The sequence below is a fragment of the Penaeus monodon genome, chromosome 1 (assembly GCF_015228065.2).
Source record: "Penaeus monodon isolate SGIC_2016 chromosome 1, NSTDA_Pmon_1, whole genome shotgun sequence".
Taxonomy (NCBI): domain Eukaryota; kingdom Metazoa; phylum Arthropoda; class Malacostraca; order Decapoda; family Penaeidae; genus Penaeus; species Penaeus monodon.
Genome location: NC_051386.1, coordinates 10,604,414 through 10,614,413, shown reverse-complemented (window position 1 = coordinate 10,614,413; position 10,000 = coordinate 10,604,414). Strand labels below are relative to the sequence as shown.

The 10,000-nt window shown below is 51.7% G+C and overlaps 1 protein-coding gene across 1 annotated transcript in view; it reads right to left on the bottom strand.

Moving 5' to 3' along the window:
* The window catches only part of LOC119590509 (cyclin-dependent kinase 18-like), a gene marked incomplete at its 5' end in the record, with an annotated part of 51,469 nt that overhangs the window by 5,687 nt on the left and 35,782 nt on the right, over positions 1-10,000 (bottom strand). Inside the window, 2 exon segments of the mRNA XM_037939192.1 lie at positions 976-1,149; positions 1,352-1,479. Coding sequence (XP_037795120.1) covers positions 976-1,149; positions 1,352-1,479 — 302 coding nt within the window.

Sequence of the window (10,000 nt, the reverse complement as noted above, 5' to 3'; positions counted from 1 at the left end):
AAGAGAATGGAAGGGAAGAAAGAGAAGAGAGAGCGAGAAAGAAGAGAAGAAGAGAAAGAAGAGAGAGAAGATGAAGAGAAAGAAGAGAAGAGAGAGAGGAGAAGAAAGGAAGAGAAGAGAAGAGAAGAGAAGAGAAGAGAAGAGAAGGAAGAGAAGAAAGAGAGAAGAGAGAAGAGAAGGGAGAAGAGAAGAGAAGAGAGAAGAGAGAGAAGAGGAGAGGAGGAAGGGAAGATAGAAGAGAAGAGAAGAGAGAAGAAGAAGAAAGTGAGATGAGAGAGAGAAGAGAGGAAGGAGAGGAGAGGAGTAGGGAGAGGAGAGAGAGGAGAGAGAGGAGAGAAGAAAAGAGAGAGGAGAGAAGAAGGAGAGAGAGGAGAGAAGAAAGAGAGAGAATAGAGGAGAGAAGAGAAGAGAGAGAGAGAATCTAGAATTCCTATTTTCCAAAATCATGTCATAAATGCACTCTTTCCAATTCCTCAACATTAGTTCATAACCTGTGATTGATTACCTTTGCTCCAAACACACCTCGACCATCTACCATTCACCATTAAACCCCACCCACGGTCCCATCCCCCCACCTTATACTACCCATTTCCGACTCAGCCTCTCGAAATCCTACCACCTTTCTCCATCCTGCCCTACCACCACTTGCCTTATTTTCCCCGTCCTCCACCCCACCCTGCCACGTTCCCCACCTCACCCCCCTTTCCCATCCTACCATACCTCCTCTTCCCTCTCACCCTCTCCCCCTACTTCCCACTATTCCCCGCCCCTTCCTCTACCCTTCCCCGCCCACATCCCACCCCTCCCCACCTGGACTAACCCCCAGGTACTGCACTACCCCTCCTCCTTCCCACGCTCCCACCACTCCCTCCTCCTTCCCAGGCACCCACCACTCCCTCCTCCTCCCCTCCCGTCCCCTCTCCCTTCCCACTCCCTCCCCCTCCCCCACAACCACTCCCCACCCGCCACACTAACCTCTCCTAACTTATCGAGCTTGGTGTAGGTTTCCATGCGCCCAAAGCCGATCTCCGAGAGGGATTGTCTCCGCGAGGCCCTGCTGAGAGGTCCGTCGGGGCTGATGGCCGTCTTCTGGAGGAAGGCGTCGGGCACCCGCAGGTCCGCCGGCAGCGATAAGCGTTTGTTGATATCCTGAAGGAAGAAGGGCGTGTTATAAACCTGCTCAAGAAGGACTTGAGGAAAGTCACACGGAGACATCAATAAAAAAATATATAACCATTCCTTTATCAGCACATAATCCCTGAAAAAAAACCCAGACAAATGACCCAAATAACACAATTTACCCACTAAACATAAGTGGAAAAGAAGAAAAAAGTAATACCAATATACTAACCTCTTGTGTGATACGCCGATTTTTCTGCCTGAGTTTGACGTTGACAGGAGAGGTGACCTCATCGCTGGCTCCCGAAGCTTCTTCGCTCTCGCCATCACTCCCTATCCTTGGTACCTCGTGCACCACACCTGCAATTGCAAAGGGACTCTCGTTAATAGGAGAAAGGCATTCGGAAGGGATCGATGGAGGGAGTAATAAAACCCACCAAGATATAAAACGTGTAGGAAAACATCATAAAATATATAAGAAAACACTACAAGGTAATTTCTCAAAAAAGGAAATCATCGTAAGATACTTCGCTTGAAAAAAAGACTCCTCATACTCGACAAAGGACGGATATAAGGCCAGGTAATAAAAGATGGAAAGCTCGTCTCCACCGTACTTCGACACACTTGAGCATCTCGATATTTGAACCTGCGGGAAAAGGGGGGGGGGGGGGGGATGAAGCCCTCCACGCAATCCACGTCGTCCCTTTCCCCGAGAGCGTCCACTGATGTCACGTTCAACTGGCGGTCTACTCTTAAGACTACTGACGTTTACGACAGACATAAATCCTTGTCTGAGTCCCAGCGTATGCCGAGTTCTCGCTCATGCTAAACGGGATATCCAGAGAGAAGAAAACTTCTTATAAGGACGAATAACAAGATGCACAAAAACGCACTCTACAACGACAATAAAAATCGCTCCAACGCCAGCACAAATGGAACCACATAAATCCCGACGTCGGAGGGGTTCATCGCGCCAAGGGGGAGAGGGGAGGGAAGAGGAGCGAAAAGGGGGGAGGAAGGGGAGGGAAAAAGGGGGGAGGAAGGGAAGGGAAGGGAAGAGGGGGAACAGGAGGGGGGGGGGGGGAGGCGAAATCATTCCACTCGGCGAGTTTGGCGACGAATGCCTTGCCGTGTCATTAGCCGTCTCGCGGACGAGCCAAGTTACAGCACTTCAGGATCACTTCCGTATTCATGACACCTTAAACTTACTTTTGGGGGTCTTTTTTTTGGGTAAGTCTGATGTTTCATAGGCTCGGCTAGATTTTGTGATCATGCTGATGGAGAGTGAATAACTGAGAATGAGAATGAGACATTGTGATGGAAGGAGGAGGAAAGAGGGCGAGAAGGAAGGAAGGAAGTTCCGAGGACGAATGAATGAGGAAGGAAGAAAGGAAGTAGGGAAGAGAAGGGAGAAGCGAGAGAACGATGCACCGGATCCCTTCCCCATATAACAGCCGCCTCACTAACCGCACAAGAGACAGCCTTGAGGCGAAGTTCCCGGAGCCCCGTCGGGTCATCTGGCGCGGAGGGAAGCGGCGACGCCACGAACAGTCAACACGGCCACTTGGCAATCTGAGCGACGCCGTAAAGTGAAACGATTGGCTTTCAGGTCTCTCTCTCGTAATGCTCGACTTGATGGCCATGTGCAGTAAAACACGGGGGATGAAAGGGCCAGCCGAACTGCCCGAGTCTGCTTGCGGTCGTAAACACATGCGATCCAGCAGACGCGCCGAGGTTATAACCACTTGCACAGACACATGGATAAGCATATTGAGGAAGAAAGACAGACAGAGAGACGGACGAAACTCGCAGGGATATACGAAAATGTTCGAGTGCATTTGAATTACAAAAAAGGAAACTTTTGTGCTTATTTTCATTTCTGAATCTGGTCAGTCTACAGAAATAGCCAGTAAATCATAACATTTAGTTTCCTCAGGGACTAGACTGCAAGTGTAACCCAGCGAAGCATGGATAAAATTTCTGTAGAAAAAAAAAAACGTTCCACATCCCCTGCTCTCTTCAACCCCTTCCGCCTTCTGTCTTCCAATCAATCAGTTAGTCAGTGACACAGCCAGTCAATATCAGTTAGTCGCCCAGTAAATCAGTCAATCAAACCTCTTCGTCAACAGGTTCCGCTTGTGATGCTTCCTCCAGCAGACAACAGAGCCAGACACGAACGAAACATGTTGTCAGATCCGTCCTCACTATACGTGTGATACTAATCCGCGATGCTTTTGAAACGATTATCACGCGGTTCGCGGCTGGCCTCAACCCCCCCCCACCTTTCTTTGTCGTCGGCGCGGTCAATCCCTTCCGTGTTGCTGATCCGCGTTGCAGAAACGTAAAGCGCAATTGCATCTGTATAGTAAGTCTCTTGCCAATTGTTTATCTTAATGGATGGCATGCGTAAAACTAAGTTATTTTTTGTGTATATTGAAGGCGAATCTCTCTCTCTCTCTCTCTCTCTCTCTCTCTCTCTCTCTCTCTCTCTCTCTCTCTCTCTCTCTCTCTCTGTCTGTGTGTGTGTGTGTGTGTGTGTGTGTGTGTGTGTGTGTGTGTGTGTGTGTGTGTGTGGTGTGAGAGTGAGAGTGAGAGTGAGAGTGAGAGTGAGAGTGAGAGTGAGAGTAGAGAGAGAGAGAGAGAGAGAGCGAGAGAGAGAGCGAGAGAGAGAGAGAGAGAGAGAGAGAGAGAGAGAGAGAGAGAGAGAGAGAGAGAGAGAGAGAGAGAGAGAGAGAGAGAGAGACCCCAAGACCCCAGGGGGCGCACGGGCCGGGGGCTGATCGGAGTAATAAGCGGCCGAGTGAGGATCGCGTAAGGAGGTGGTCGCAGCTCCCTCTGATCTATTATTAAGAGCGGAGGCGAGTAACGGCGCCTGGCCCCTTCGTTGCTCATTCCGCGTCGGCCGCCGTCTTATTACCTCGCGCTGCCGACATTTCTCCTCGAGGACGACTCTCCGCCTTGCTTTCATTCTCGTATTTCCCCCCTTCTCATCCTTCTTCTCTTCCTCCTCCTCCTCCTTTTTCTCCTCCTTATCTTCCTCTTTCCTATCGTTCTGTTTCTCCTCCTCCTCCTCCCCCCCCTCCTCCTCTTCCCTCTCGTCCTCGTCCTCGTCCTCCTTCTCGCCCCCCCCTCCCCCTCTCCGCCCCCTGCGCCTCCGCCCCGATGAGCCAGACGCGCAGGTGAAATTACATTCTCCGACGAGCTTCCCCCGCCTTTAATAGCGTGTAATATTAAAATCACAAGGCTTGCTGGGGACAACCTGAGGTTTATATATAGAATAATCGCATCTGTCTCCCTCATCTCGACTGCTCGGAGGAGGAGGGGGGGGGAGGAGAAGGAGAAGGAGAAGGAGAAGGAGAAGGAGAAGAAGGAGGAGGAGGAGGAGGAAGAGAGGAGGAGGGAGGAGGAGGAGGAGGAGGAGGAGGAGAGGAGGAGGGAGGAGGAGGAGGAGGGAGGAGGGAGAGAGAGGAGGAGGAGGGAGAGAAGGAGGAGGATGATAAGGATAAAAGTACCGATATGCGAAGCTTAGCCTCGCCCGGGCTATGAGGGGAGCGGAGGAGGAGGAAAAGAGAGGAAGAGAAGAAGAAGAGGAGGAGAATCCCCATGGTACGTCTATATGCTTTAAAATTGACGGCTTCGAAGCGTGAAGCGACGACCGTGGAAAATGGGGGAAACTTCTCCTCGCTTGTTCTCCCCTGGCTGCCCGCTATTTCCACGTCTAGCAACAGCGAGCAACAGTAAGCAACAGCGAGCAACCCCTTCTATGGGCTAGTCTAACGCCAACACGCTAAGCTCTCCATCGAATATCGACGTTGACAGACCTAATTATCCCGGGCGACAACGCACCCTGCACGAACCCTGATTTGCATCGAACGGTTTCCACGTGCAATAATCTACCCTATCAACGTTAAATAGCAAAACTCAGCACACACAAATGGCAAGTGATAAAACGAGCATAAAACGCCACCACTTTAAACTTCCCTTGGCGCGTTTTGCAATTACGTAAATGGCCAAGGTTTACAGCTCACAAGCCTTTATTTACGGCCCAGGAGAAGGGACGCGCTCAATCTGACATCCATGTTTACTGGTATCATCACAATCACCATAATCTTAATCATCATTACTACTGCAATTACTACCATCATTATCATCCTCACTGCAGGTATTGCCATCATCATCACAACCGCAGTTATTACCATCATTATCATCATCATTCCCTCTGAACAAATCACGGCCCCGAGCGAGACAAGAATCCGAATCCGGAAGCACTCGCGAATACAGCAAATTGAATCTCACGCCACGCAAGCCCCACCCGGACGATTACACCAAGCCAGGCGCCCCCCGGCCAAGCCACCCGACTCCTCCTCCGTCAACAGACAGACAGGTGCACAGGGACGGCAAACAAGGAGAGAAAAGGGAGAATAGAGAGGGAGGAGAGAGAAGGGGAGAGAGTGGAAAGAGAGAGAGGGAGAGACGGGGAAAGGGAGTGGGGAGAGAGGAGGGAAGAGAAGGAAGGGAAGAGGAGAGAGAGAGAGAGAGGGGGGTGACGGGAAAGGGAGGGAAGGTGGGATGAACAGAAAAAGGGAGAAATGAAGAAAAGGGTTAAAGGGAGGGAGGGAGGGAGGGAGAGAGGGAGGGAGAGAGAGAGAGAGAGAGAGAGAGAGAGAGAGAGAGAGAGAGAGAGAGAGAGAGAGAGAGAGAGAGAGAGAGAGAGAGAGGCTGAGGAAAGGAGGCGGGAAAGCGTGGGCGTGCAGTCGGGCGGGCAGACTTAGCGGGGAGAGCAAACGGCGTGGTCGGAGCCTGCCCGGATTTCAACACGAGCAATGTGATGAATTTTTGAGGGTCGGGATCACGGGTCCACCTCTGACCTTTCCTCCTTGAAGGGGCGGGGCCGGACGGAGGGAAGAGCGATGGGAGGAGGAAGGGCGGGGAGGGGGGAGGGGGGAGAGAAAAGAGAAGGAACGTGAAACCAAAGGATATGGAAGGATGCTGATGAAGCGTCGGGGAGCAACGCAGGCAACATTTTGGTCTCGCCCCCAGTCCTATCATCACCCCCCCCCCCCACCGACGTCCCTCCTTTCCCCTTCCCTCCCCTCCCCATCCCATCCTCCTGAAGGGATTGCCTAGATAATTTCTGTGCGGCTCCAATTCCGTAGCCCTTGAAAAGGCCCAACCCAATATCTGGCGACTGACATTGCAATCTACTGCACCCCCTCCCCTTCCCTCACTCTCTAGGTATCCTTTTATGTTTTCTTAATGTCTCTCGACCCTAATACTACCCCGGGGCAAGTAAAGGGCACAGCGAGAGCACATAACCTCTTCCCTCCTCCTCTCACCTGAGGAAGAGGACAGGGAGGAGAGAGAAGGGGTAAGACGGATGGATGAAAGGAGGGGAGTGAGGGAGGAAGAGAGGGAGGGATAAAAGTAGGGAGGGAAGGAGAAAAAGAGAGAAAGAAAGAAAGAAAGGAGAGAGAAGGAGAGAGAGAGAGAGAGAGAGAGAGAGAGAAAGAGAAAGAGAGAGAAAAAGAGAAAGAGAAAGAGAAAAGAGAGAAAAAAAAAGGAGAGAAAGAAAGAAGAGAGAGAGAAAGAAAGAAAGAGAGAGAGAGAGAGAAAGAGAGAGAGAGAAAGAGAGAAAGAGAAAAAAAGAGAAAAAAAGAAAGAAAGAAAGAAAGAAAGAAAGAAAGAGAGAGTATTACATCGCTTTTAAGGTGTATTTTGATCCGTCCTCGGGCCCCTCCCTCTGTCCTGTTTCCCTTTGCATCTACAGGACGCCGACTCAGCGCTTTTACAATATGGCCTGATTTGGTGTCTCTTCACCGCCCAGGTGTAGGAGAGCGAGGAAACCGAGGGCGTAAAGTGGCAAAAAGCAATAACAAAAGGCGCACCAAGAGGTTAACAAATATATCGTTGTGTTACTTGGTGCATAATCACGTTTTCTTTGGCCGGGGCGGAAAGTCAAGGTAAAAAGCCGGGGTTTGCCGTTTCTCTGGAATTACTTTTCTGGAATAACCTTTTTTTTAACCGCCACGCCCACTCTTGCCATTGGTCCTCGACTCCACGCCCCACGCCGCTCACAACTTCAATCAAATTATTCAATGTCCCTCCTAAACGAAAGGGATTTTTTTTCTGATGAACAAGAACTGGGTACAAGCAACTCTCCCCGACACAGCAGCACTTGTTAACTGAATGACAAATATAATTAGAGGAATTCCTGCTCCTTTCATCTGTGCTCTAACCCCCCACGCCACCCCCACGCACGCTCACGTTAAGAATCTCTGGGCGGGGAGTTGGGGCGGGGGAGAGGGAGGGGAGTTGGGGCGGGGGAGAGGGAGGGGAGTTGGGGCGGGGGAGAGGGAGGGGAGTGGGGCGGGGGAGAGGGAGGGGAGTGGGGAGGGGAAATGAGGGGGGGTGCGGGGAGGCAAAATGAGGAGGAGGAGGAGGGAAAGGAGGGGGAATAGAGGAGTGAAAACGAGTGGGTGGGAGATGGAAAAAGAAAGCGAACTAGGAAATGATATGGAGGGAAATTGGAGAATGACACAGAGGAGATTCGGAATGGGAAATGAGGGGAATGAGTTAAAGGAAGGAGGAGGGAAATGCATTCAAGCCCACGCAACGCCCCGCCTCCACGCCCCCCTCCTCCGCCCCCAAGCGTCCGCCGAATCCAACCAAGTGCGGCGGGCGGAAGGGGAGACATCCTTCGCCCCATCCCTCTCACATCCTCCCATCCTCACTCTATCCTCCCTCCTACCACAACCCCCCCTCCCCTACCACTACCAACCCTCCTCTCCCTCACCTCACACCGTCTTGGCCTTCGCTCTCCTTCCTTTCCCTCCCTCCCCTTCAACCCTCCCCTCCTTCCCTCCTCTCCCTCCCTCTCCCTTCGCCATAGCCTTCGCTCTCCCCCCCCCCCTCCCTCCCTCCCTCCCTCCCTCCCTTCCTTCCTTCCCTTCCCTCCTTCCCTCACATCAGATCCACCGGGTCTGTTCTGCTACACCTTTAAGAATAACTTTCGGGAATCCGCGCGGTGGGCAGACGGAAGAGGAGGAAGAGCCGGGGAGGAGGGGGGAGGGGCCGGCCGTTGTCATGGTTACAGAATGACGTCATCAAACAGAGAGAGAGAGAAGCGAGTCGAGAGAGACGAAGACGACGAGAGAGAAGAGAGAGAGAGAGAGCAAGAGAGAGAGACAAGAAGAGAGAGAGAGAGAGATGACGAGAGGAGAGATGAGAGAGAGAGGAGAGAGACAGAGAGAGAGGAGAGAAGAGAAGAGGAGAGAGAGAGAGAGAAAATGAGAGAGAGACAGAGAGAGATGGGAGAGAGACGAGGAAGAGCAGAGAGAGGAGCGAGAGAGTAGAGAGAGAGGAGGAGAGAGAGAGAGAGAGAGAGGATAAACAGATAGATAGACAGAAAGATTGATATATATTTCTTCTTTCTTTTAACGGTAGGTTCATGTCTGAGCCGCCGTAGAGTCACAGCATGATACTTAATGTAGTTTTTCATGTTGTGATGCTCTTAGTGAGTACGTGGTAGGTCCCCAGTTCCTTTACACGGAGAGTGCCGGCGCGTATCTTTAGGTGATCATTCTCTCTATTTATCCACGGGCTTGGGACCAAGCACTTGACTTGGGCTGGCTTGGCCACCCAGTGGCTAGGTAGGCAATCAAGGTGAAGTTCCTTGCCCAAGGGAACAACGCGGCGGTCGGTGACTCGAACCCTCGAAGAATGAGAGGGGGAGGGAAGGAGAGAGATAGGGAGAAAGGGAGAGGGAGAGATGGAGGGGAGAGCGAGGGAGGGAGGGAGGGAGGGAGGGAGGGAGGGAGAGAGAGAGAGAATGAAAAAGAAAGAGAAAAAAAAAGTGACCGAAAGAAAACACACAAGAGAAAACAAGCGAACAAGACACAACCGAGACACAACCAAAATAAAAGAAAGGGAGAGAGAAAGAAGAAAGAGAGAGAGAAAAAAAGAGGAGGAAACGGCGCCCAGGGAAACCTTAAGGTATTTCCGAAATTGGGGCAAAAAGGAGGAAAGGAGATGGGGAAATGAAAAAGGAAGGAAAAAAAAGGGAAAAAAAAACAACAAGGGAGGGGAAAGCCCGGGGGACAAAAAAATAAAAGGGGAAAGGGAGGGGAATGGGGAAAGGCCAAGAGAGGAGAAAAGGGAGAGAGGAAAAACTGGCACAGGAAGGCCCCCTTGTTTCCCCTTAGCAACTTCCCTCGAGCCAAGCCACTTGGTGGCCAAGGAGTAAGTGGTCCCAAAGCCCGGAAAAAGAGGAGTTACCTAAAAGGTCCCCGGCACTTCCGGGAAGGGAAGGGGACAACTATCATCCAAAAGGGAAACCACTGAATAAAGGGGGGGGGCAGGGGAAGGGGAATAGGGAAAGAAAAAAAGGGAGGGGAATAAGGGAAGGGAAAGGGAACAGGGGAGGGGAATGGGGAAGGGGCATGAAGAGGGGAATAAGGGGGGGGGGGAAGGGAAAGGGATAGAGGGAGAACATGAGGGGAAGGGATGGAAGAGGAAAAGGAGGAGAATAAGGGAAAGGGACAAAGGGGAAAGGAAGGGGAGTTAGAGAAAGGAATGGGAGTAGGAGATGGGAAAAAAGAGTAATGAGGGGAAAGGAAATCGGATGATAAGTGGAAGGGAATGGGGTGACGAGGGAAATTAAGGGAAAACGCAAGGGATGGAGGGAAGGGAAAAGGATGGGAGGGGGAAAGAAGGCGGCCGTGGGGAGGGAGGAGGGAGGGGAGGAAAAAGGGAAGGGGGAGGGGGAGGAGAATGGGGGAGGAAAGAGAGGAAATTGGGGGAGGAAAGAGGGAGGAGAATGAGGGAGGAAAGAGGGTGGAGAATGAGGGAGGAAAGAGGGTGGAAAATGAGGGAGGAAAGAGGG